The sequence below is a fragment of the Panicum hallii genome, chromosome 7, assembly GCF_002211085.1.
Source record: "Panicum hallii strain FIL2 chromosome 7, PHallii_v3.1, whole genome shotgun sequence".
Classification (NCBI taxonomy): Eukaryota; Viridiplantae; Streptophyta; class Magnoliopsida; order Poales; family Poaceae; genus Panicum; species Panicum hallii.
The window spans coordinates 37,793,552-37,820,208 of record NC_038048.1 but is presented as its reverse complement, the minus strand read 5'-3'; the positions used below and the strand labels follow the sequence as shown (position 1 = coordinate 37,820,208).

The following is a 26,657-nucleotide window of genomic DNA, read 5'->3' as shown; positions in this document are numbered from 1 at the left end:
CCCCCCCCCCCCGACCAATACGCAGCATGCCCCACTCACGCCGTAGCCTGTAGCTACCACCCTATGCAACGCGCCTCCCGCGTGACGGAAAGTTAGGGTATGCATGGGAGCACTCCACTCCACCAAAATCAGCTCCGCTTCACCAGCTCCACCTTTTAGCAGCTTTACTTCATCTTTTTTTCGAAAACTTGGAGCTGACATACGTGTTTGGGAGATTATAGTGCTCCAGCTCCAGAAATATGAGAACTTGGTAGGAATAGTCTATCTTAGCTATGGTGGTTAGCTGAAGGGTTGGGTTGTTTTTTCGCTGCTACAGTATGCTACAGTACCCACGCACTGTTCATTAAAAAACTAGCGGAACAATAATGTTCCAATGTCATTGTTGAACCAAATAATGTTAAAGATCGCAATAATTATGGTACAAAAGCAACATTTTCATTACAAACTAATTCCAATTGATAGAGAGTGATGTGGCCAACTCATCACGAAAGACATCCATAGTTAGGGCATTGATTGCGGAAGTTGAACCTTCGGGCGCCACTTGTGAAATGGCATATTTGTTGTATCTTTTCGGTATTGTAGCAATAAAATTAGGATTATGATCAAATCGAGCAAAGTCTTCATCTTCACCTCCATGCTCACGAATAAAATTGTGAAGGATCATGGTAGCCACAACAATCATTTTTGCTTGTACATGGGATATGGTGGAATCTTTCAAAGAATTAGCTACTTCATTTTCAATAATCCAAAAGATCGCTCAATACATTGCGGATAGATGAGTGAAACCGATTGAACATTTCTATAGGAGCCAGGGGGCGGCGGCGGCGCTTGGGGAGGGGAGCAGGGCGCCGGCGGCGCTAGGGGGGGCAGGGGGCGGCGGCAACGCTTGGGGAGGGGAGCAAGGGTGCCGGTGACGCTACGGGAGGGGGGCTAGGGGGCGCCGGCGGCGCTAAGGGAGGAGAGTAGGGGGCGGCAGCGGCGCTAGGGGAGGGGGCCAGGGGGCGGCGGCGGCGCTAGGGGAGGAGCAGGAGATCGAACCGGTACGTTGTAACGAGTGGTATGGTGAGTAATTACCTTGTAACTTTATGAGTTGGTACGAAACTAGTGTTTTAAGCACATCTTAAGGTGCTCCATAAAAAATGTGGATGTAGTCCTCAACTCCATTTTTTTCTGGAGCTAGAGTTGGTAGAGCTGTACATAGAGTTGGTGGAGTGGAGCAATTTTTTTAGAATGAAGTGCTACCAAATGTACCCTTTAACTTTCCTCTGCTTGGTGCCTGCCGCCGGCGCCGCTGCTGGTGCCCCGGGAGACCACCAAGGCGTCCACGGTGCGCGACTACGAGGCACCCTCCAGCCAGGACGTGGGTGATCGTGAACGCCATGGCCATGGGCACGGACCCCCCGGTGCGTGGGGGTCCGACGCGGCGGCGCCGGCGTGGACCTCGGCGACCATGCAAGCCGTATTACGACGGCTTCGCGCTCGTGCCGCGTGCACTTCGCGACGGCCGTGCTCGAGCTGCTGCTGGCCAACCTGCTGGTCCAAGAGTTTGAGCCCGCGAACGCATCCCATCGGCCGGCCTAGGCTTACGTAGCTCCGCGGATGGGGCGTTCTGAAACAATACGCGCCCGGGCGTGGGCGCTCTGCTCTGTTCTGCTGCGTGCGAGAGAGGTGCACGCCAGGCCCGAGTCGTGTCCAATGAAGTCGGCGCCCGCGCCGCCGCCGCCGCCGGCCTTGCCGAAAACGACTCGTGGGTCGTGGCCAGATTGGACCAGGATTCCATCGGCGAGCAGGACTCCGCCCCACCAGAGGAAGACAGCTACTACCTCTGTCTCTAGCCTGCAGCTTCAAGGCTACCCGACTAGCCGTAGCCGCCATCCGGATTTTGTCCTGCTAGTTTTATCCTGAGTCACGATCATGCTCATAAACATTTATAGACAAGGGTACAGGAATTTACACCAGCAGGTTATTATCGTTGGATCCATCATGAACTCTATTTTCAGAAGTTACGTGTCAGAAATTATTATTGCTAGATCCATTATGTTGTATGCTAGTAAAATATACATGCATGGCTCCCTAGTCCCTATGCCACATGTTAAATGTTTAATCGTAGACGATTTGTTGTGCTGTTAAGTATGCAGTGTATGAGTCAACATAGAAGTATAGAACACCTCTCTCGCATGGCAATTCAAGCTCTCTGTATGGTCTATAAAAATAGTATGCTGCTAATACCATGCTATTCGTGTCCAGTTCACGCAAATTAACAGCAGGGTGACCAAAGAAAGAGAGCTGCCATACACCCAGCAATGTCCATGGAGACGCTCAAGATGAGCTCTTCGCACGCGCCTTCCTCGCCCTCGTCGCCACCGTCACCGTCCTCTACCTCACGCGGCTGCTGCTCGCGCCGCTCAAGAGGCGCGCCGCCGCCACCTCGCCAGCTTCTCTCCCGTGCCCGAGGGGCCTGCCCCTCATCGGCAACCTCCACCAGCTCGGCGCGGTCCCGCACGACTCCCTCGCCGCGCTGGCCGCCAGGCACGGCGCGCCGCTCATGCGGCTCCGCCTGGGCTCCGTCCCCACGCTCGTCGTCTCCACCGCCGGCGCGCTGCGCGCCGCGTTCCAGCCCAACGACCGGGCCATGTCGGGGCGCCCGGCGCTGACCGCGGCCGCCAGGATCGCCTACGGCCTGCAGGACATCGTCTTCTCGCATCCCGGCGGCGCCTTCTGGCGCGCCGCGCGCCGCGCGTCCCTGTCGGAGCTCCTGGGCGCCCCGCGCGTGCGCGGCGTCCGCAAGGGCGAGGTCGCCGCGCTCGTCGCCGCCATCGCGGGCGCGTCCGCGGCCGGCTCCCCCGTGAACCTGAGCGAGAGGCTCATGGCGACGAGCAACAGGATCCTGCGCCGCGTCGCGTTCGGTGACGGTGGCGGCGGCGAAGGGAGCATCGAGGCCGGCGCCGTCCTCGACGAGATGCAGAAGCTCCTGGGCGCTTTCTTCGTGGCCGACTACATGCCGTGGCTGGGGTGGGTGGACGCGCTCCGGGGCCTGCGGAGGCGGCTGAAGCGGAACTTCCATGAGCTCGACGCGTTCTACGAGAAGGTGATCGACGACCACCTCAAGAAGCGCGCGGGTTCCAAAGGCGAGGACTTGGTTCATGTGCTCCTCCGCCTGCACGGCGATCCGGCTTACCGGAGCACGTTCAACAGCCGTAACCAGATCAAAGGCATCCTCACGGTACGCCGCCTCATCTCGCTCGCACGTTACGTTTCACGGGTTTTCTTGATCGTACGATCTTGTGAGCAAACTGCAAATAATTTCGTTTTCGTTCATGTGTTTCATTCAGGACATGTTCATCGCCGGGACAGACACGACGGCGGCGACGGTGGAGTGGACGACGACAGAGCTGGTCCGGCACCCGGACATCCTCGCGAAGGCGCAGCAGGAGGTGCGCGGCGCCGTGGCCGGCGGTGGCGGGGACATCGTCCTCGAGTCCGACCTCCCGCGCCTCACGTACCTGAAGCAAGTCATCCGGGAGTCGATGCGGGTGCACCCGCCGGTGCCGCTGCTGGTGCCCCGTGAGAGTGTGAGACCATCGAACCCTGCGCGGTGTACGGCTGCGAGGTCCCGGCCGGAACGCGGGTGCTCGTGAACGCCAGGGCCATTGGCCAGGACCCCTTCGCGTGGGGCCCCGACGCGGCGTGGTTCGTGCCGGAGCGGCACGCGGAGGTCGCGGACCTCAGCGACCACAAGCCCTGGCACGACAGCTTCTCGCTGGTGCCGTTCGGGGTCGGCCGGAGGAGCTGCCCCGGCGTGCACTTCGCCAACTCCGCCGTCGAGCTGCTGCTGGCCAACCTGCTCCTCTGCTTCGACTGGCGCGCGCCGCGCGGCGAGGCCGTGGACCTGGAGCAGGAGACGGGGCTGACCGTGCACAGGAAGAACCCTCTCGTGCTCGTGCAGTGAAGTGATAGCCTCGTTGGCGCCCTTACGACGACGACGAGGAGGACGCTTTCGTGTAGTACTCCGTTGCTGTATTTTAGTAGGAACCTCCTAGCTCTATACATTTCTTCCCTAGGAACGATTTTTTTTCAATACGAGACTTACCCCATTTCCATTACAAGAACGGAAATTTCCACGTTATAGAAACAGCAGAAGAGAGGGGAATAGCCAAAGAAGGAGAGCTACCTACCCTGATTCAAGCTAGAAAGCCCAACTAAGGAGCAAGCCCCGGGATTCCTAGGGTCCAAAGCAAGGAATAAAAGCTAAACCATACAGAAATCACCAACAGCCAGTAAAGCCAACTAAAATAGAACAGAAAGATCCCCTCCTCGAATCTTCTGATGGAGCTTCCGCCTTCACTCTTCGTCTTCCTCTTCGGAGTCGTCAGGGGCTGCCGGCAGGGTGAGCGGCGGCGGCCTCGGCCTTTGTTGAGCCAGCAACTTGTGCGCACAAGACACCAACACCTTGACCCCTTCCATCAGCTTCATCTGCAGTTCCGAACTGTAGAGACTAGAGACCTGTCTAATAGTTCATTAGAGCACAAGCATGAATAACAATTTCAGCAGGGTGTTTGATTAGCTTCTTATCAAAACAAGCCTTATTACGACACTTCCGCAGGGCCCAGTTCCCTTGGAACGATTTGTTGCTGCATTATTTTGCTCATTACTAGTGTACAGTTGGGGGGAATAAATCATGTCTTCCAAGTTCCAAACAAGCACACCAAGGTGTGTGGCAACAAAAGGTGGTTTCAAAATGGTGAGCAAGTCATCAAGAAATAAAAATAATCTCTATGTAAATCCCTATGAAACTTATGCTAAAAAACGCAGTAGTTGGTAATAAACGTGCTCGGAGTTCCTTAGCTCCTAGATGGCTAGATATAGCCTAGGAATTCATCAAGACGCTGCGTACGTGTTCTGCGACGGAGTCGCCGTGTGTGACACGACGAGCGCTTTCGGCATCGGGGCGTCGCTCTCGAGGTGATGTATTCGTGATGCGTTCCCTTCACGGCCCGGTGATAGGAGCGCAGCTCCGCCGGCCTCTCCGGTGATCACCGGGCCGCCGTCCTTGTCACGCGTGATGGCGGCGTGACGGCGGCGGACCGAGGAAATACACCAATGACGTACGCGGGAGGATTCAGGCCGTCTCCGTGTCGACCGGAGATTAGCTGTCGACAGTGGCGTGGGGCCCTTTGTGGCAGTGTGTGTGGGTGGCCGTATGTAAGGCCACGTACAACGGTTAGACAGCAGCCGTATGTAAGCAAAATGAGCTGATGTAGCTGTTATTAAATGAGAAAAAATATGTTGCTGTCTACTATCTCGTCTACTGCTCTGGTCCGTGCTCCCATGCAAAAAAACGCCGACTAGAGTACGTATTAAATATCATACAGACATCTAAACAGACAATCTATTGTAAAAGCTGTCTATTTAGACCCATCTTAAACAACCTATTGTAAAGCTGTCTATTTAGACCCATCTTAATGGAAGTGTCATAAGAGTGTCATGAGCATTAGATCATGCTACACCAGCAAATATGGCAGTCATTTACGAGGACAGAGGAGGAGGAGTGTTATGGAATAAGAGAGGAGTGTTGTTACCATGACACTTGTCCGGCACGGTTACTAAGTTTCCAATCTTAGTAACTGTACGATGATATTCCCCACTGAAACTGGTATAAGTTGTTTGTGTGCGTCAAATAGATAACAGCTGTCTAAACTGTTATCCGTGTGTATCAGGGAGAGACAAGTAAGCACAAATGTTTATGTAAACTCAACTAAGAGAAAAAGGGACAGCTTTTATTCTCCTCAAGTTATCGCCAGCTCTTGCCTCGTGTCGTGCTCACGTCGACGGCGATCGCCGGCGGCCACAGGTGTAACAGCCCTGCGCTGCGGGATCCACGAGCCTGAGCAGCGTGCCTCCCCATTCTTTGTTGGGAGCTTCTGTCGCCGCCTCTCGATCTTTGAACAAGATGTGAGAAGGCAAATGCCAGTGAATTTTTAGCTTTCAGAGCGACTGTTGTTCGGTACGATTCTTGTTATTGTCTCCTGATGAGCTGCCGTCATCCGCTGCAGCGGTTGCCTTGTTATTTCTCGCAGTAACCTCCTCGATTTCACGGAGAGAATCACGAAATTTCATGGCTGTAGTACTGGAATTTGATGAGGTTATTCAGACTAATGCCAGGTGATTTGTTTGATCATGTTAGGTTGAGTTCATTCAGGTTGAATTCGTCGCCGCAGGTTCTATTCTTCCCTAGCGGCCCAGCGTTCACTCCAGCCCATGTACAAACTCAGTCCTAACAGACGCTCCACCTTTTGCCTCTGCAGGCCACCTGGAACAGAATGGCCACCGCAAAGCCCAGGCCGTACCCTGACCCGGCGAGACAGAACATCACGATGGTATCCGCCGAGCTCCTCCCGTGCTCCGACGCAGGGGCTCCCGCGTCCGAGCCTCCGCCGTCGCACCGCCTGGACAGCGGCTTGCCGCAGAGCCCCGCGTTCCCCAGGAACGAAGCGTTAGTGAACGTCAGGAGCTGCCCTCCCTGCGGGACGCTCCCCTCCAGCCGGTTGCACGAGAGGTTCAGCCACGCGAGGGAGGTGAGCGACGCCAGCGCCTCCGGGATCCGCCCCTCGAGCCGGTTGGACGAGAGGTCCAGCGACTCGAGCTGCCGCAGGCCGCCGAGCTCGGGAGGGATCGTCCCGGCGAGGGCGTTGCCCGACAGGTTGAGCCCGCGCAGCGACGCGAGCCTCCCGATCGACGCGGGGATGGCGCCGGCGAACGCGTTGCTGGAGAGGTCGATCACGGCGAAGGCCACCAGGATCTTGCTCACCGTTCTGGATGTCCCTTTGTACGTGACCACCACCGTGTCGCGGTAGAATTTCCCTGACAGGTTGTTCTCCAGGGCTAGCGGCGCGTCGTTCTTGTTGGTGCTGCTGGCCATCATCGCTCTGAGCTTCTCGAACCACCGTGGATCCAAGGCGCCGGAGAAGTTGTTTGAGGCCAGATCAATAATCTGCAAGCTTAGGAAGTCAGTCCTGTTTTGATCACTCTCAACAGGAATTTTACCCACTGCACCGGAGAATCCGTTGGATCTCAGCACTAGAACTCTAAGCTTGGGCAGCTTCATGATCCAGCCAGGGAAATGGCCACGGAAATTGTTGTTTCCGACATCGAAAACCTCCAAGTTACTGCAGTTCGAGAGGGATCTTGGCAGCTCCCCCTCTATCTGATTCCCGTTGAAATCTATCGTCTGGGAAACACAGCTTCCTCTGATATCATCAGGAAGCCTGCCCTCAAGTCGGTTCTGTCTCATCTTCAGGATGATCAGGTGTCCATCTACTAGACAAGATGGAACATGGCCGCTGAAATAGTTGTAAGAGATGTCAAGGAACTGGAGACTGCTTGCATTGCAGAGCATAGGTGGGATGCCTCCACGCAGTGTGTTGTTGGCCAGATTCAGAAAGAAAGGGCTGCTTACTCGTTCCATCAAGTACTGTGGGATGGATGAGAAGAGGTTGTTTGAGTAATCCAAGAACTGTGGAGACACTGGGATGGGTATGGGCCCTTGAATCTTGTTGAAACTGAGATCAAGATAGTATATGCTGGCATTAGCAAGAGGCAGGTCTATTCTAGTAAACTCGTTGCGAGAAAGATTGAACTTGAACACATCGACGTTCTCAACCTGGCCACCCCATATCCACTTAGGTATAGATCCACCAATCTGGTTGCAAGAAAGGTCAAGATCGCCCACCAAAACATACCTTAATATGGAGGGGATCTTGGTCATGTTGCAGCATGCTAGCCCCAGAGCGTTGATTTGAGGGAGCGATGCAGACGAAGAACTGACGTGCTCATCGTCCACTATCACCGTCAGTTTGTTAGCTGACAGGCAGAGGTTACTTAAATTTGTGAGCTTCCAAAAGGAGCTAAGTTTTACTGTTCCAGTTAAGCTATTTCTAGAGAGATCAAGTGTCTGTAAACCCGTGAGCTCGAAGAAGGAAAGGGGTATCGATCCATTTAACTGGTTGTAGTCCAGGTAAATGGATTGCAGGAATGGAGAAGGGCTGGAGAATTCAGGGAGTGGGCCGGCTAGATTATTCGACATAAGCGATACGAATTCCAGCTGAGGGAGAGAGAATATGAAGCTAGGAACCGGCCCTGATAGGGAGTTGCAGCATAGTTGTAGTCTCTTCAGGTTCAGAAATGATTCTTTGCTGAAGAATGTTATCGGCCCTGCGAACAACCAAAAGATAAAAGAAAAATTATTCTGGTGTGCATCAGAAGTTTTGAGCAACAAAAACCTCAGCTATTTGCAGACAGGTAAATGGTGAAAAACGAAGTGCATAGTTTCCACGGTTTTCCTGCCTAGGAAAAGGCATCTCTAATGGAAAAAAATTGTTCTTTTTTAGAGGAAATTGAAGAAAGTACTCAGTGCTGTTGGAAGAAGCCTCTTGTTGAAGATATCAAAGGTTTCAACTCAGTCAAGCGTGTTCACCTGAGATATTGTTTCGTGAGAGGTCCAACTCAGTTAAGCGTGTCAGGTTCGCAAACGATGATGGTATTTCGCCTGAGATGCCGCACCCGATGAGCCGTAGAGTGGACAGTGACTGCAGCCTGCCGATGGCAGCCGGCAGCTCTCCAATTTGGAACCCGCTGCTGCTCAGATCCAAGAAGCTCAACGATGCAAGGTCACCGATCGAGCCGGGAATCCCTCCAGAACCATTGGTCTCGCTGATGTCCAGAGTCTTCAGATGTTTCAGGTTGCCGACAGAGCTCGGTATTTGACCAGAAAATTTTGTTTCTTTCAGGTTCAGAACCTCCAAGGAGCTACCGGCGGGGAGCTCCGGCAAGCTGCCTGCGAGGTCGGAGTTGGACGACACGTTGAGCACCCGTAGCCGCGGCAGCTGAAAGATGCTCCGAGGAAGCGAGCCGTTGAAGTTGTTGTTTGAGAGCTGAAGGACGGTGAGGTGCCGGAAATCAGCGAAGAACTCGGGTATCGGCCCGGACAAGGCGATCACCGACCCGTCGTCGGAGTAGCCTTGATTGTTGTTGGAGAGGTCGACGACGGCGAGCGACCGGAGGCGCGAGAAGGACGGGCAGATGGGGCCCGAGAGGTTGCAGGACTGCATGGTGAGCACCCGGAGCCGCGGGGTGGAGCCCGCGAGGACGGCGTACCAGTCTCCGGCCGCCGCGGCGGACATGCCTACCCCGTCGAGGCGGAGCTCCCGCAGGCTGGTGAGGTTGGCCATGACGGCTCCAAAGGTCGGCTCGCTGAACTCCAACGGCGTGAGGGAGGTAAGCCGGTCGTCGCCAGCGGAGGAGAGGTCGAGGGACACGAGCTTGCGCAAGGCGCCAATGCCGGCGGGCACCTGGCCGGCGAACCCGGTGCCGGAGAGGTTGAGGTGGGTGAGCTCGGCGAGGCGCTCGAACCCGGCCGCCGGGAGCCCCGCGCCGCCGAAGTCGTTGCCCGCGAGGCTGAGGCGCCGCAGGGTGGCGAGGCGGAAGAGGGAGCCGCCGTCGAGGCCGGCGCGGCTCCGCAGGTCGCGGCCGCCGAGGTCCAGCGCCGTGACGGCCGTGCCCCGCCCCGAGGCCGCGCCGCAGGTGACGCCCTCCCAGCGGCAGCAGTCCGTGCGCGCGCGCCACGACGGCAGGCTCCGCTCCGGCCGCTGGAAGGACCGCCGCAGCCGCAGCAGCGCCGTGGCCTGGTCGGCGGGGCACCCGGAGGCCGCGCCGGTGCCAACGGCGGCGGCGCAGGTGACGAGAAGGAGGAGGAGGGGCGCGTCGACGCGGACGCGGCGCAGCTGTTCGTCCGTGCAGCCTGACATGGTTCTTGCCCGTGCGGAACAGGGGGGTGGCGGGACTTCGCAGGTTGTGGCCGTGGAGCCGGGAGGCCGGAGGCGAGCTATATTAAGCGTGGGTTTCCCCGAAAAGACGCCGGCGACCGAGGATTCATCGTACATGAGATGAAAGCGACGCCGGCCGGCGACGCCAGTCAGGTCATGGCGAATCAGAATTCAGAATCGCAGGTGGAAGTCCGGAAGACGTGCTCCGCGGTGCCGTGCGCGACCGATCGTTGCCGTGGCCAGTCAGTCCGGCTCGAGTCAAGGGAAGCTTTGGTCAGCGACAGTGTACGCACGTACACTCATGTCCAAAAAAAAAATGGTGAAAGTATCTGCGTCCCGTTCGTCGCAGGGTGGAAATCAACAATGAGTTGTTCTCACCAGCACTTTCCTCTAGTCTCACAATGAGGTCCCTCCAACCTGCGTAGCGTTCAATTAAAATGTACTTTGTGGGTGTAGAATAATCCATCCTATAGCCAAAGCTATGGTTTTTCCTTAAGGTAAAAGCTGCTGCAGTGCTTTTTCCTCAAATTCAGGTGAGATGAGCATTTTTGCCACCACCACTGACAATCCCAGGAAAATGTCAAAGACAAGGAGATGAGCTGATGGAAGACATGACACTGAATTCAGATGAAATGAGCTGCCGTCAACTTACCAGAGGGAGCTCATAAGGACTAGATAGAGAGGATACAAGATGCAATAATTTAGCACCTTCTCATTCCAACCTTTAGATGATTCGGGCGCAACTCACACAGCGATGCGAAGGCAACCGTTCATTGGCCCTCGGTCAGTTGCTATCAGTAAATAAGCACCTATCAGGATGTTTTCCAAAGATCTCTTGCAACTTACGTGCATATTATCTCAACCGACAAGCGTTGAACGAAAAATGCTAACACACACAAAAACAGCCATTGATTACCCAACCCAGGAAACCCAATAGATAAATCGCCAATCAACTCTTACTGCTCCTTCTTGGGTTTTTTCTTCCTTGAAGCGAAGCTACTTGGCCCAACTGCTTCTAGTGACATTCGCTTTGTCCTGCTACAATAGTTGAAAATATCGGTTATTTACGTGACAGTAGGCACTATTAATTGAATCAAACAAAAGGTATGAATACCTCGAAGCAAGTTCCCTTGATTCAGAATCATCCTTGTCAGACATATCATCATCATTGCCATCGTCATTATCACCACCGCCATCATCATCTATAACATGAGACAAGGAAAATGTCATGCTTCAACATCTGCTCTTGTCAAGTTTAAAAAAGAGACCATCATCGCAAATTCCAGAAGTAGGTAGAGGGCAACTGAACAGTACTAGATAGGTACACTTCGATTACAAATAAACTTCACATATGTAGACTTGGATAAAAGATGGACTGTAAGTAACCTCAGTATGCTTGGAGACATCTGATAAATATGGCACGACAGTACAGAAAATGCAATCATAAAAGAGTTTCATGTACATAAACACCATCTTAAGTGTGGATGATCGTCTGGTAATGGAATTCCAGCACAACATCAGGGGAAAAAATGTGCTTGATAGGACTGTGGTGTGTATATCATAGTTCACCAACACGCAACATTATACTTCCATGGATGTTTTTGACATGTTGGGGATGGTTATGTCTCAAACTGGACCTAAGGAAATATTTTTCAAGGAACCGTTTACATTGGCTTGTTGGGACTCTTTGGATGTAGAGTAACAGATGTTATTTGAAAAGAACTCTCCCAGTGAGGATAGATGGAAGAGAAGTTTGGGTGAACTTCGAATATTTCAAGGTTTGAGCTCCTGGGAAAATGAATGAAGCTTTGCCCAATTGGATTGGTTCAGAATTTTGGCTATTGCTTAAGTGTTCTGCATTGTGGATCCTGTGGCTCTTCTCTGGGGACCCTCAATATTACGTTGTATACTAATTTTCTTTAATAAATACATTTCCAGTCCAGTGTTTCATGCTACGACAGGACAGCACAAAGATACATTTCAAGATATAGCTTTCCTAAAATAGGTTATCTCATTGAACCTTTGGCAGCAACTAGATGCGTAAAGTAACAGTGATTCTAGCTTCCATCTCCATAAGAACAGCTAACTGTAAAAAATGCTACCTAATTCCTGTACGGTACTCCCTCCATCCCAAAGAACGTGTCATTCTAGTTTTGTCCTAAGTCAAACTATCATAAATTTGACCAAACTTAAGGTATATTATGAAAATATATTTCATGATAAATCTAAATCTAATGGTACTTATTTGGTATCATAAATATTGGTATTTTTTTATATAAACTTGGCCAAATTTAAGATGGTTTGACTTAGGACAAACCTAGAATGACAATTTTTTTCAGGATGGAAGGAGTATGTATTAACCAATTCTGTTTCCACGCAGAGAACAAAAAGTGATGGGTCTAATAACCAAAATCTTGAGCAAAAGCTACCTATGCAACAAACAGTATCTAGTAGATTTGAGACTGTCAATTATTACTAGCTTTAGGGATTGTTTATGCAGTTTAGTCTGACAAATTCACACATACCAGAACCACCTTCATTCTTTGCTGAGTCATTCTTCCCCAGTGAGGACTCCCATCTGTCTTTCCCGTCATCATCATCCCAGCGACTTCCGACAGGAGGCACCCAAAAATCTGGATCATCCGAATCATCCATCTCTGGTTTAGGTTCTCGTGGCATAGAAGGACTGTCAACATTAGTTTTCTTCTTGCCTTTCTTGTCCTTCTTGTCCTTCTTTCTTGACTTGCTCTTCTTTTCCATTTCCTTTGACTTGGCAGCTTCTCCATTAACCATCTCACCAGAAGCCATCTGTTCTTCTAGCTTTTCTGTTACATAGCAATGGACATGTTAGATGCAGATGCATACAAACATTCTAGTCAGTGGCTTTACGCAGTTAGTTGTATTGGTATAAGAATTCCATCCAAATTCTACTGGAAAAGATTGCGGCAACTAGAAGTCGTATCATTTGCATTTCATCAATCCTGAGTTGTTCTCAGCAAGGTACCAACAATTTGTCCGACATTAATAGTTAACTTCTGTTTTTTCAGAACCACGGTTAGTGGGATTTCAAAATGGAAGATCAACATAGATGCAAAAGGACCAGCAATTTCAAATTGGAAAATTTGCATTTGATTTGTACTGATTTGTTCTCAGCAAGGTACAACTTGTCCAACATTAATAGTTAACTTCTGTTTTTAAAATGGCAAAACAAAATAGATGAAAAAGGATGGCATCATGATGGAAAAGAACTACAAGCAAATAGAAAAGTTTCATCATTGAGGATTAAATATTCTTCAACCAGCAGTGAAACATATGCAAACAGCACAGTTCATTCCAATAGCAGGTAGTCGAAATAGCATACAGTATTCCGAAACTTTTACCTAGCTTGTTAAGAAATCTCTTCCCGTTGATGTGCTTCCATATATGCTCCTCCGACTTGTTAACTGTATCCCCTGTAATGTTGCATACCAGCTTCGACCTAGGACACAAAACCTAATTCAGTTCGTATATAAACCACCCAAAGAGCAATAGTAATGTGTGTTATGATTCACAAGGAGGCACATCAACTTTTTGTCACTACTTTTGTCTTGGGATACGATGTGACATCGCCACAACATCATGCCAAAATACATTTCTATTCAGAACCATAAAGATCCTTTGATGTGCGCTAGGACCAATGGATAGCCAATTGAACCTTCGGACTTGTACTAGCACTGATGGGTAGCCAATTGAACCCTCGGACTCGCATCAGGGTATATAGCTAAATGCTCGCGAAAATCAGCAGAAGGAGCGGAGGGGAAGTACGCACTTATGCTCGGGATGGGGCTTGAAGGCGTTGAGCGGCGGCTTCTTGCGCGCGACGGCGTGGTCGATGAGCGCGAGACGGCAGGCGCGGGACCGCGCGTAGGACTCCTTCTCCCGCTCCGGCAGCTCGTGCCCCGTCTCCGCGCAACGCCACCGCCCGCCACCGGCGTCCTCCCAGGTCGGTTGCCCCAGAAGGAAGGCGCCCTCCTTCGCCCCGCCCCCCTCGCTGCCGTGGGCGGAGCCCTGGGGGCTCGATACGCACGTCTCTTCCACCACCTCCGCGGCGGCGGCGGCAGCCGGGGCTTTGCTCTTCTTCGCCATCAGGTTGTTGGCGGGTGGAGGCTGGAAAGGCGGAATAGGTCTGGGGGCAAGGGTTTTTTTTTGGCCGTTTGGGGGTTAAACCGTCAGGGACCTTGTGATATTCCCCTGGCAGGATTACGATCAACTCTCTCCATCCTGGCCGTCCATTCGAAATTTGAACAGTTCAGATTGGTTGAAAATACTAGAAGGGACCAGGCGGTGATCGCAAAAATTGCAAAAACAGTTTATAAGTCGACCATCTGCTGAGAATTTACATAGCATATCTTTCCACATACAACATTACCGAAGCAATCGGCCCACCGACTAACATGTGAAACTCCAAAACTCAAGCAATATGTTTTCACATCCACATGAACGAAATCATAAATGTCAACAATTACAGGAAACAGCCAGCGATTTCGCCATCTAACCTAGTTGGTACAACAGAGCAAGATGTTACAGAGGGCTGTTACTACCCCGGTTCCAAAATTCTGAGAAATGGAATGCTCAATCAGCACCTTTACAGACGCGCGCCCTCATACACGCATGAAGCTATCTAGCATCTACAGTCAGAGAGAGATGCAGATCAGGGGAGGGCTACTCGACTACAGCCAACTTCCTCATGGGGAGGGCTTGTTCAGGAACAGCTTTATGAGCAATTCATCTCTCGGCAGTGACACTCCAGCCCGGAATGCTTGTTCCAGGGCCTTTAACCATTCATTCATGAGGGATCCCTGCATTTGCTGCATACTGGTGTACTCCTGCTCCATGACCGACTCTAGCTCCTCAAAGTGTTTGATCTTGTATTGCATCTTTCTTAGCTGGCGAACATAGACAGACAAAAAACATCAGTGAGGTTAAACAAATTCCATATTTCTGAAATAGATTTTTCGAAATGATAGGTAAAGTTTAATCCATTCTAAATCAAAAGGAAGACAAAGAGGTAGTAGTCTGTCACCAAAACAACATCAGCGGTGTTGCCTGTTCCCATTCAGAAGCTATTTACTTCTTGTCATAAGTAAGGATGGGGTGGGATTGGAAAGTGAAATCTATTAATGTAACCTTCTAATATTATGCCTCACTGTTCGTGCATAAGAACCTACCACTGTTCACAAATCAATTGGACAACCATGATGATTACAACTGTACTCTATCCTACTTCAATGCGATCATGTCCATTAAGCAGCTAGGAAGCCAAAAATTTGGAAATACTTAAGCAGTGGAGTCCTACTAGTAAACAAATTAAATCAATAAATATGCCTAGCTAGCATCTGCCAATGCTTTTTACTATCGCGTGACAACAAAAGCTTCCATCTTCCTTTTGGTGCTGCCAAGACCTGCCACTCTCGCTCAGCCAAGTGCACAACCTGAGTAAGTACACTTATCGATGAGTGGCAGTGGAGTGTTGAGCTAACATTTGCTCATGTGCTCTTGATGTTTCTACTCCTGGTCTACACCTAGGTTTCGCTCGATGGCCCTGTATCCATTCTTGATTAAAGCACAGAGAGTTAGGTTTATGTTCTATTTCTCAACCTTTCTGACTTGCTCCTGCTATCAGCAGGAAATGAAGAGGGTGGCGGTGAGAGAAAACACTGCATATACGAGTTGATGGTACAAAACTAGAAAATCCCTCTGCTTTCTGATTAGTCATGGAATTGTAATAATTTGCTCAGAATATATCATTTCACACATGTGGCTTTCATAAGCAAAAACAACAAATACAGAATACCATCATGGTTTATGTTTAGGCAGGAAAGGACTTTAAGATTTTCACCTGAGTTTCAATTATTGATGCCATTAGGAGCTCCATTTCTCGCTCCTCCTGGTCTGCAAGCATTTTAGCACGGGCAGCAGCTACACCAATAGCAGTAGCAACAGCTGCCCTCACTTGATATGCACTAGCAATGAACTTCTTTTCCTGCTTCTTATCTGAATCACGAACAGAAGACAGATATTTTTTTTATATGCAAAGCAGAAATAGAGGGGTGAATACTGTATTTATATTAGCTTGGAATGTCAGAAAATAAATTTGACATACCAGAACCAGTCTGGCCATGCATTTCCACATCCTTATTGCCAACTTTGCGATCGCTGTAAGCATATCATGCAGATTTGTAAAAAGATAACACCAAAAATGGACAAAAATAAGCATATGAACAATATCAAATTCATCCTTACATCTGTTGGACATGGTTTGAAGCAAATGCCTTAGTCTTAAATTCTCGCTCACTAAGGCGAAAGGCTTTCCTTGCTTGGGAATTTTCATTGCCCAAAGCTTTAATTGCAGCATCAGCAGCTGCAGCAACAACATCTGGGCTCGTTGATGTGGTCAGGAGTGCTAACTGATGTAGCATAGATAAATGTTAGTATCCCACTAAATCTTGTACGCATCCTTAGCACTTGTGTTTCATGTCATTTTGTAGAAATTACCTGCTCCATTAATGAAGTTGTAGCATCCATTGAAGAAAATAACCGTCTGCGTTTTGTAGGATGTTCTTCTACTGATTTATCAGCACTATCTTCATTTCCATCAATCTGCATGCCATCAACCTTTTCAGTTGAATTGCTTGAAGAGTCCTTCGTAAGGTGCTGGTTCATTTTTCCATCAGTTGCCTGGTTCATGTGGAGCCGGCTAACAGATTTAACATTTATTGTGCCCAGCATATGTTCACCAAATGGCAACTGAATAAGCCTTGCTATGCATTCTGATTTATTCTTTGTGCGGACATGCTGGGCGATAAGATCCCAGTCATCTCCATGTTTTAGGACTCCTTCTAAAAGAAGTAACGTCTCTGCGTCTGTCCATGGACTAGAAGCATGGTTGTCCACGCTCTCCTTTTTGTCACCAGGACATTTATTCGCTTCTTCCTTGTTATCATTATTGCTTTTGGAACACTTTGAACATACTTTAAAACCATCCTGAAAAGTGAATGTGGGAAATGTTAATGAATACAGAGAAAGTATTTCCTAGTTTTTATCACTGCTGATGTATGCAGAAGAATAAAATTACCACACAGTCAGATTGTAGTTGATAACATAAGCTTAGTGAAAAGAGACACTTGGCAATACGACAAATATGCGGTAGAGCTGAGTGAGCAGACTGCGTGTGCAGGAATTCAAAACAGATTAAGCATCTTTTCACAGAGGAGAGGGGATCCATTCTATCATCTACCAACTTCACCTTGTCGGCTAGTCCATAGAAAAAAGCATAATTTCACTTTCCGTGGCAATTATTATTTACAAAACATAATAATGAGCGAATCCTCCAACCTTACCAAATTAAAATTGTAGGTTTCAAAATATTCCATTCTAGAACCTAGGGACCAGACATTTATATAGCATTCATATCAACCTAAAAATATACCTAGCGACACAACTATCCCTTGCCCCCACTTTCATTTTCTTGGAGCGTACGTTTGTACCAACAAGAAAGCTGGCCATTTCAAAGCAGATAGGTCACATCAAAACAGCCTCATCACAAGTTTGCAGTGTTTCTCAAGCATGATTGAAACATCAATGAAGCTATACCCCAGATAGTACACCTTTGCTTTGGTCGGAGCTGTTAGCTTCAAGGCGCTCCATATTCCACATTCTAAGGTTTAGCAACTCGTATCCAAAACCCAAAATCTTTTTTTTTTGTTTGAAAGGCCCAAAATCTATTAACAAACCACAATGTCATGAAGAAAATCCTTCAATATTGACAACTTTGGGCACAAGGAGCTTTGGTAGTACCTTCAACGTCTCAACCTTTTCATCATTGCACTCCTCGCCGCAAAACCCACATATAGGGGCCTTCCCAGGCGCCCATTCGCCAAACACGTCGCCGTAGGAGGTCAGCGGGGGCAAGCGGAACCCGTTCTCCTTCTCCCCGCCCGGCCCTCCCCGCTTCTCCTCGGCGAAGTAGGATGCCGGCGGCCGCGGCGTCACCTGCAGCCCCACGGGCGCCTCCACGACGACCCCCACCTCCTGCTGCCGCGATGCGGGGCCCGAGGACGAGGAGGAGGCCGAGAAGTTGATGAGGCCGGAGGCGTCGAGGAAGGCGAAGACCTTCCGGAGGAGCGTGACGTCCCCGACGAGCGCCCTGCGGACCTCGGTGAAGGTGAGCCGGCGCGCCGGGTCCTCCCGGTACTTGGCGATGATGAAGTCGCGATACTCGCGGTAGATCCGCGGGTTCCGTGTCGCCGTCCCGAACCCGGAGCCGCCGGCCCCGCCGAAGAACTCCGGCAGCGCGCGGCGCTCCGTCTCGTGGATCCCGTCCCACCGGAACCAACCTGCGGTGGTTAAGAAGACACGGAATTCGGTCAGGCGGCCGGCAGCTGGGACGAGTCCACCCCCCGTAACCCTAGGAGGAGCACGACGAGGAAGAAGGGCGCGAGGGGAGAAGAGAGCTCTTACCGGATGAGGCCGGGATGGTGTAGAGCTCGCGCGGCGACGATGGCGGCCCGTCGCTGGAGGTGGCGGCAGCGCCGGCCGCCGGCGGCGACATGGGGAGAGGGCGGGAAGATGGGGAACGGACGGGGAGAAGGGAAGAGGAGAGATCTGGGCCGTCGGATCTCGGATTAAGGGGCGTTTATGGTTAGGCTCTGGGCTCGGGCGGCCGGTCGGTCTGTCGGAGAGGAGGGGCAGGAGCCACGACCCGTGACGCGATAGTAGAGGTGCGATGGCGGCGTGGTCTGAGAGCGAGGATTTCACGTACGAGTGGGACCACGTGTATTAGTGGGTCCGTAGTTTGCGCCTTAGCTGACCTGAGTTCCATTAAGTTGGGCCGAACAAGTATGGGCCGGTATGGAAGATTTTTGGCGCGCGCTATGGACGAGGTCCTTAATTGATGCTCAAAAAAAAACCTTCTGGGTCCTTAATTTCCTCAAAGAAAAAAAAAACTTCTGTCCTTCCCCCGCTTCCATCCCAGCACAGCTGATCGACCTCGTTTCCTTCCACTCACTCTGTTCCAAATTATTAATTATTTTAACTTTTCTAAATTCATAAATTTTATTATACATCTACATATATATTAATATTATGTCTAGATACATAGCATAGCAAAACCTATGAATTAAAAAAATAAAACGGAGAGTAGTAAATTGGAAGAAAGTTTCCAGCTTTTGATGTTTGTTTTTTATGTTTGTTGGAGTGTCACTCTGCCGGTACATACGGATAGGGGTACCTCCCGTGATGGTGTTCAGCTCCGACGTGTGCGTCAAGCACATCGTGGTGGACACGCGCCACCACATGCTCAGCCGCCTTTCCTCGATCATTGCCAAGGAGCTGCTCAACGACCAGAAAGTCGTGGTGGTCCACTCCGAGCAGATCTGCGTTTCCGGCGGCCTTGTTCGTCAGTAAGTCATCTGACAGAGTGTCCAACCAGATGGGCGCAAGATTATCCATAACCTCGCTCTTGTCCTCTGAGTAACGGGGCGTACGGTCCGGACCTGACAGCTGGGATCATGGTCTCCGGACCCCCCCCCCCTCCGGGGTGCTCATATAGGTCTGGCGCCCCCACGTGCCCACGAGGACAGGGTGCTCGGGAATAGCTTCCACAGGCCCGGACCCCCCAGGGGGTTCGGCGCCGCCACGCGTGGGAGCCAGACCCCTTTGGGCCTGTCCATCTGGACTGGCCTCGGGGGACCGGACCTCCCCTTCCCCCTGGGGAGGGGTCCGTATCGCCACGTGCCGTCAAGGAGGTGACCGCAGGGCCGGCCTTGCCACGTGCCCGTGGCAGAATGCCCTCCGCAGGACGCCAGCCCAACTACCGCATTAAATACGAGTAGGTGAGCTGTGCGCGCCCAAGACAGGGCATGGCCTACCCACTGACACACTTGGCAGGTATGCTGACACCATGGTAAGCCCGCCTATTTCTAAGGCGGCGCGTCACTGTGCACTGCGCACGGGCAGGTGGCGTACAGTTAACTTACTGCGCCGCGCGCGTGGGTAAGGAGTAATGATGGTCTGCCGCAGGAGAGCTGAGGCGTGCGCCGCCATGGTGCACGCGGAGGCGACGGCGCGGCGGGTCAGCGCAGCTCCTTCGCCTGTCAGAGGGTCCTGACCCAACAGTAACAGCACGTCCTCCACTGTGCGTAGAGTTGACAGCAGACATTGTGCCGGTAAGGCGGCACAAGACCATATACTGGCTGTAGATACGTACATCAACTTCTCGATCGAGAGGACTACAGGAAGAAGCTGGAAAAGAAGATCACATATCTCTCATATTACAGGCTCCAGTCGCCGGACCCTCCTGTCGTGGTCCCGCTCGGTGTATACACCTCCCTTAGTCTATAAAAGGGGGAGTGCGCTCGTTAGAACACAGGTCAACAAGTCCATAAGATTCACAAGGCCCAACAATTTCACAAGCTTTTTCAAGCAATACAACACTCAAGTGGACGTAGGGTATTACGCTTTGGCGGGCCGAACCACTCTAAATCCTCGTGTCTTTCCCGTGTTCATCCACCCTTTGATCAAGCATACCTAGATCTCCGCCAAACTCATCCTAAATCAGGATTAGGCCCCGTGTTCATCCACGCTTGTCGTACCTAGATCTCCGCCAAACTCATCCTAAACCAGAATTAGACGGATACATTCCACCACCCGGTTGGAGATTTCCTCCGACACAGACATTTATGTGTTCCCGCCCACCCCACAACCCCCTCCCCCTCTTTGCTCGAGTCCCTCTTTGCTCGAGTCCCTTATTCTAATGTTGTGTTCTTGATCCTTGTGGAGCTGCCTTTTTTTCAATTCGTTTATGGTTTTCTTCAGGTATAGTTTACCATAGTCGCAGTCGATCAGTGGTAGTAATATATACCAATATGAATAGGAGGCAGAGCACGTCATGACATCACAACGCAGAGATGTTACAGGGCAAAGACGACACTGTACACAGATACTGGAAAAAAAAACAAAGGCATAAAGAAGATATATAACACATGTACTGGTACAAAAGATTAAATTCAAGGTCTCCATTCCACCTTGCTCAAATAAACAACTTGCGACAAGAGCTGAACTTGAATTCAGTAGGCATGAATAACAGTTAGCATCGCAAATTGCCAGGTCTTGTTGTGACATGGAAGATTGCAAAACAGGAAATGGAAAACATCCTACAGCATACAGAGGCGACAATCAATAACTTCATGTGAAGTTATCTCCATCCTCTCCAATCTTCTAGACCAAACAAACATGACAAACACAAAATTACTTATTTTGCGCATCCTTTTCAAAACCAAAAAAGGACTGGGAACCAAAAGTTTCCCTAACAATTAACAGATGCCCGGAGTCCCAATTTCACCATCGCTGCCTCGTCACTGGCCTGGAAGAAAAATGAAGAGTTGGATGAGAACCAATGGCAACAGTGCATGGTTTAATGCATGAGAAAAAAAAAGACAACTAATTTGCATCTAAATGGCACAGCCTTGTACAATGTTTAGAACTACAGTATACAGTAAAGAGGGGTACGCACTCACACTGGACTCCAAGCAATAATATCAGAAGGACTATTACGCCATCATGGTTAATAGGCTAATTGCATACCTAAGACTATTTAAAATTCACCACTGTACATTAATCATGTAACAAAATCACAGTCTGAACAGTTTGGTACGAGCTAACAGCAAATACGTTGGGAAGTAAACATAAGATTACGGGCATGTAAACTATATCATGCTGAACCATCAATGCACAAGTATTCAAACTTTACCCATGCCATTAATTTCTAAAAAAACAAGTTTCTGGACAAAACTATCTTGATTCATGAAAGCACGCAAAATCAAGTTAAGGAAGCAAACTGCACAAACCTATCTGAACTTCTGCTTCCACCAAACGAGCCCCTTTCTCTGCTTCCTTGAAATCCCCATCTCTCTTCCTGCCTTGAGTGTGGTGGTTCCATGCCACCACGAGAACGCGGTCTGTCCACAACTGTAGCTTGTGGTTCCTCCGCTAAACTGGTCGGTGGAAGTGCTGTAACCCTCCCTGCACCAGAACGCGGTCTTTGCCCAAATCGAATCTTGTCATCCAACTCCCTTGTAAGCTGCTCAAGTTGACTTTCCAACTGAGATATCTTCTCAGACAAATTTTTGGCATCTACAGAGGCTTGGTCAGAACCATCACTTATCTTTCCCTCGATTTCTTTCAGATCCACCTTCCTAAGGTTGATTTCTTCTTTCAAATTTCTTTCTTCATCTGACTCTGGTCTGAAAAGTAAGATGCGCAAAAATTCAAATCACATAGGAATAAAGCCCCAAGAAATTAAATGGAAATATTTTCAGAGAAAAGGAATCAACACAGGCATTCGTTTGACATGATAAAGTACCAAAGTAGTTAAGTCTTAACAGGAATTCAGGGAGGATTGAAGCTGCAACAGAAATGGATGAATAAAATTCTTGTTCCCCCAAAACGAAATCAGTATTTACTAGTCATGTTGAGAAAAAGCTAACCATACAAGAAAGGTGGAACAAATGAGAACATGTTTAACCTAGCATCATCTAATTTATCCCAAAGTTAGGTGTCCTTAAGCGGTTCAATTATCAGCAGTTTCAGATATCAAACCTTCACAACCACAGAGTAGAGTTCAAGAAGAGACATCACCATCGTTTGGTATCTCAATAATACAAAATCACAGGAGAAAATGCAGAACTTTGCGTTCTTCTCAGTTAATGTAACACAATAATGTATTCTTCACATTATAGAAATTACAGTAGCATAAAGGTCTGCTAAAACGTAATAAAATATCAGCAGTCAACACAAGCACTTTAAGTGCTTGCTTAGATGCCTCAAATCTCGACCAATCCACATGGAATGGGCAGGGATTTCAGCAATATAAACAGAGCAAAATGGAAAAAAGAGCTCCAAGTAGTAACTGCAAAAGTTAATATTTGGGCAATCTAAACAGGGCCTAATGGTGAAAGAAAAGCTCCGAATAATAACTGCAAAAGTTCAATGTCGCAAACAGGCAATGCATGAAACTACAACTGCAGAAGAGCTGTACTACTCGTAGCAACATGCCACATAAAACCATGTAAGCCTCTTCTTTTGATGGATATTTAATAGCAAAGAGGAATGCTACATTTTGCTAAATATGACTAGTAGACCCACATCAAATTCACCAAAAACCATCTTTAATCACAATGTCACCATTGAATAATTGCACAATGTTCGAATCAATTTTGAATAACATCATGAGATCAAGGGTTAAACATCAGCATGTGGCCATACAGTGAGCTATGGTGGTGGATGTGGTGTACCATGTTAGCCTATAATGCCTCTGGGCACAACATAATGCCTTTGTGTTAACCTACTTACATTAAGTGCGAACAGAAGTGTAAGCATGTGCTATTTATGTGTAGGCATGTCAAGTGTGGGGCAGGGGTTCAGGGAGATTGTATCTGGGTGTACTAAGCACCAGAGTTCTATAACAAAAGCGGGACTCACTTGTGCACGGAACATAGTACTAGGCAAAGTTAGTTTTAGCAAAGCAGACTTGTCAATTACCACAGGTAAAACCGTAAAAGATATATCATAGCCAAGTGTTACAACATCGGTAGTGGTCAGTTTAGCAGAGCAGCCTTGGCAAACACCACAGGTAAAAGATATGTGATAGGCAAGTGCTTCCATCAAAATTTTGAGGTTTCAAGTGAGATTGAAGCTTTCTAACTTATGTCAGTACTCAGCATTGCATTGATGCAAGCAATAGAAATTTTATTAATAATGAAGTGACAGTTCCACGGACATCATACCTATTTACAGCACGATGCTCCAGCTCAAGGTCAATCTTCTTCCAATCTTTCCCTTTCTCCTGCAAAACAACTTCCCTTGGCTTGGCATCACCAAACGGGTTAACCTTTGGTCGTGCCCTGGGAGCTCCCTCACTTCCAACCGCTGAAACCTGTGATCCAGGGCTCCCAGGGCGGGAGGAATGCGCACTATTTGGCCTGCTGGAGTGCGAGCTGGTAGGCCGGCTGGTCTTCTGCTCAATCTCACTCTCGAACTTCCTCCAATCCACTCCTTTCTCGGCCAGCACATCCTCCCGGGGCCTTGCAGCCCCAAATGGGCTTGGCCGGTTGCGTGCCACCTCGGCAGGTGGCGTAGATGTAGCTGCAGGATCACGTTTCGGAGGATTGAGAACGATGCGCGGCCTTTCCCCCGCCCCCTCGCCGTTGTGTGGCATAGGAGTGGCTCCACGGACCCAACGGTCGGAATCAGAGGAAGCCGGTGAGTCACGGAAGCCCGGTGAGTCGCGGAAGCCGGACGAGCTGCGGAATCCGCCACCGCCACCACCAGAACCAAGGCTGGGGTAGCGCGACGGTAGCGGCTTCTTGTCGCGCGACCAGTCGTCAATGTCATCCGCGCGGCCGAGCGGGGAGGGCCCGCCGAACCTATCGCGGCGGCCCGAGTCGGTGGGAGCCGGGGTGAACTTCTTACTGGCCCCCCAGTCGTCCACCTCGTCGGCGCGGGAGGGCATGTCGAGATCCGAGCTCCTGCCCGGCCCGCGGCGGCCCTCGTCGTCGAACCCGCGGCGCTCGCCTTCCCCGGGGCCGCCGAACCCGCCGCCGCCGTAGGAACGGAAGCCGCGGGAGCGGTCGAGCTCCTCGGCGGAGCGCTCCCGGGGCCCCGTGGGCAGCATCATCATCTCCTGCGGGGTGAGGCCCCTGGGCTCCACGGGCGCGGCGCGGCGCTGGGCCGCGGCCGCGCCGTAGGTGGTGAACTCGGAGAGCGACAGGGTGGTGCCCTTGTTCTTCTTCTTGGACTTGCCCCCGCCGGCCGCGGCCGCCTCGCGGAGGCTGGGGAAGCTGGCGGCGCCGCCGGCGGGCTCGGGCGCCGGGACGGCCGCGGCGCGCTCGCGCTCCTCCTCCTCGGCGCGCTCGGCGTCCAGCGCCCACGCGCCGACGCCTCCCCAGGGCTTGGCCATGGCTGCTGCTGCCGCCGCCGGTGCGAGATCTAGGGTTTGGTGGTGGTCGGAGGCGGAGGGAGGGAGGTGGGTGTGAAATCCAGGACAAGGAGGCGCTTGCTGCTGCGGGTGGGGTGGGGTGGGGTTGGGTGGTACAAGGCGGTGGGGGGCGCACGCTAAATCGCGCGGCACCCAGGGGCGGAACCGCAAAAACGGCGTGCCAGCCGCGACTCGCCTGGCGCCGCCGCTGGCCTCGTATGTGACGGCGGCGCGAGCTGTGGGCGCGCTAGGCTATAGCTGTGTCGACCGACGTGCGTGCGTGGCCGCCGCTGCGGACATGTGGTTTTGATTCTTCCGGAGGGACGTGGCGAGTGGCCGGTGCGTGGGAGGGCGTAGGTCCTCGAATGTCGTGTGGGCGTGTGGGTGTGTGGCCAAGAGCGGGAACGAGAGCTGAGGCGTGAGGCGTCGCGTTCCATGTCCTCTTCGGCTGCCCAGTGGGTTTCTCCTTGTGTCGCCGGAGTGGCCGTCCTTTGTTCCGCCGACATGACCGCTTAAGGCTAGGGATCGAGGTTGCCGTGGGTGTGTTGGCCCTCCGAAGAGATCCTTGGGCATAGAACCGAGAGAATTCTCTATATAACATATGATTCCCTATATAGTACTAAAAAATTTTATCTTTCCTTAATGGCACTGGATTTTATATGGTTCCTTTCATAGTTATCTGTTAAACCCAACGTGAAAAGATATTTTTACCCCTCGTCTCTCTATTCTATTACTTTATGATCAAATATGAAGGATACATAAATATTTAATGGCAAAAAATTAAAGATTAATGTCCTCGTATCTAATAATCCCAACAGATTAAAAAAATCAGGATGTCCTCTAACATGAAAAAATATGGTAAAACATGGTAGGTTCAAACAACAAGGTTCAATCAGTGCAATAGTTTCCATGAACCATTAAAATCTACATCAGATTCACATGCATATGTTACAATGAAGTCCATAGATACACACAACTAAGGTAATATTATAGTAGGTTCACATCCATTACGCGTTGTGAACTACGGATAGTGCTAGAGATAATGGAGCAAGAAAAGGGGGTGGTGAGAGAGACGAACTGAGCATGCTAGAGATGAAAGCTAAGGTGAGATATCTCATCAAATAGAAATGAAGCTAGGTATTGATGGGGTGGTGATGGATATAGAGCCTGTTTGGTTTCAATTAGTCTGCTAAACAAAATCCTGGTCGTTTCTCTGGCCAACTTTGGCGAGAAAACGAATGTGCAACGTGCGGGAGAGCGTGGGCAAACCGCTGATGGCCAGGATGGTCACCAAATGTTTGATTTTTCTGCTATTGGCAGTGATCCAAACAAATCCGTATAAATTCCAGTAACGCTCGTGATATGCAGGATCCCACGACATGACGACCTAGCTTTACGATTCTGGCGTCGAGGCCTTTGGGTACGCGAGAAAAAAGATAGCTCGAGAGTCAACATGAATCCATCTGATGCGATGAAGCATTTTGATAGTAGTATTGTTGTAGATGGATTTGGTTTTAGATCCATAGCAAGAATCTTGCGGTTGCATTGTTTGCGAGCCTTCAATCCTAGGAATGGATTCGCAGGTTCTGAAACCTCAGCAGAAGAAGCCAAATGCAAAAGGAGGAAGTCTTGGTATTTTCCAGGTTGCTACACCCCATCCCGCCATCCAACCCACGGCCCCACCGAATGAGAAAATGCACCAGAATAATCTAGTGGCTTTCCCTCCTCGCTTTCGTTTCTTCTTTTCCGAATCATCTCTTATTTTAAATTCCTTTTTGTTTGGCAGTGTATTTTGCAAAATTCATATTCTTCCATTTATCTTT

General features: G+C 50.3%; 3 protein-coding genes and 1 pseudogene across 3 annotated transcripts; 1 reads left to right on the top strand and 3 right to left on the bottom strand.

Moving 5' to 3' along the window:
* Nucleotides 1–2,272: 2,272 nt before the first annotated feature.
* On the top strand, nucleotides 2,273–4,724 carry LOC112900743 (annotated as a pseudogene).
* Nucleotides 4,725–6,274: 1,550 nt separating this feature from the next.
* On the bottom strand, nucleotides 6,275–9,803 carry LOC112900742 (receptor-like protein 42). The gene is made up of 2 exons (XM_025969553.1): nucleotides 8,474–9,803; nucleotides 6,275–8,211 (listed from the first exon to the last, which is right to left on the bottom strand). Exons 1-2 carry the CDS (start codon nucleotides 9,801–9,803, stop codon nucleotides 6,275–6,277), a joined length of 3,267 nt encoding a protein of 1,088 aa, XP_025825338.1.
* Nucleotides 9,804–10,443: 640 nt separating this feature from the next.
* On the bottom strand, nucleotides 10,444–18,595 carry LOC112899976 (SWI/SNF complex subunit SWI3A-like). The gene is made up of 12 exons (XM_025968661.1): nucleotides 18,321–18,595; nucleotides 17,658–18,196; nucleotides 16,356–16,844; nucleotides 16,104–16,267; nucleotides 15,964–16,016; nucleotides 15,700–15,854; nucleotides 14,559–14,746; nucleotides 13,630–13,767; nucleotides 13,202–13,299; nucleotides 12,347–12,646; nucleotides 10,936–11,023; nucleotides 10,444–10,859 (listed from the first exon to the last, which is right to left on the bottom strand). Exons 1-12 carry the CDS (start codon nucleotides 18,409–18,411, stop codon nucleotides 10,778–10,780), a joined length of 2,385 nt encoding a protein of 794 aa, XP_025824446.1. The 5' UTR covers nucleotides 18,412–18,595; the 3' UTR covers nucleotides 10,444–10,777.
* A 2,215-nt stretch (nucleotides 18,596–20,810) lies between these two features.
* Nucleotides 20,811–25,049, bottom strand: LOC112900157 (eukaryotic translation initiation factor 4B1-like). The gene is made up of 3 exons (XM_025968926.1): nucleotides 23,645–25,049; nucleotides 21,707–22,102; nucleotides 20,811–21,222 (listed from the first exon to the last, which is right to left on the bottom strand). Exons 1-3 carry the CDS (start codon nucleotides 24,814–24,816, stop codon nucleotides 21,198–21,200), a joined length of 1,593 nt encoding a protein of 530 aa, XP_025824711.1. The 5' UTR covers nucleotides 24,817–25,049; the 3' UTR covers nucleotides 20,811–21,197.
* Nucleotides 25,050–26,657: the final 1,608 nt, after the last annotated feature.

Excerpts from the sequence above, each read along its gene's own strand:
- LOC112900742 (XM_025969553.1), bottom strand. The coding sequence starts at position 9,803 with ATGTCAGGCTGCACGGACGAACAGCTGCGCCGCGTCCGCGTCGACGCG. Across the intron at positions 8,212-8,473 it reads CTCACGAAACAATATCTCAG|GGCCGATAACATTCTTCAGC; the intron begins GTGAACACGCTT and ends GGTTGTTCGCAG.
- LOC112899976 (XM_025968661.1), bottom strand. The coding sequence starts at position 18,411 with ATGTCGCCGCCGGCGGCCGGCGCTGCCGCCACCTCCAGCGACGGGCCG. Across the intron at positions 13,768-14,558 it reads ATAAAGCTGTTCCTGAACAA|GGAGACGGGGCACGAGCTGC; the intron begins GCCCTCCCCATG and ends GTGGCGTTGCGC. Across the intron at positions 12,647-13,201 it reads GAGATTTCTTAACAAGCTAG|AAAAGCTAGAAGAACAGATG; the intron begins GTAAAAGTTTCG and ends GCTATGTAACAG.
- LOC112900157 (XM_025968926.1), bottom strand. The coding sequence starts at position 24,816 with ATGGCCAAGCCCTGGGGAGGCGTCGGCGCGTGGGCGCTGGACGCCGAG. Across the intron at positions 22,103-23,644 it reads GAGCATCGTGCTGTAAATAG|ACCAGAGTCAGATGAAGAAA; the intron begins GTATGATGTCCG and ends CTTACTTTTCAG. Across the intron at positions 21,223-21,706 it reads GGAAGCAGAAGTTCAGATAG|GCCAGTGACGAGGCAGCGAT; the intron begins GTTTGTGCAGTT and ends TTTTTCTTCCAG.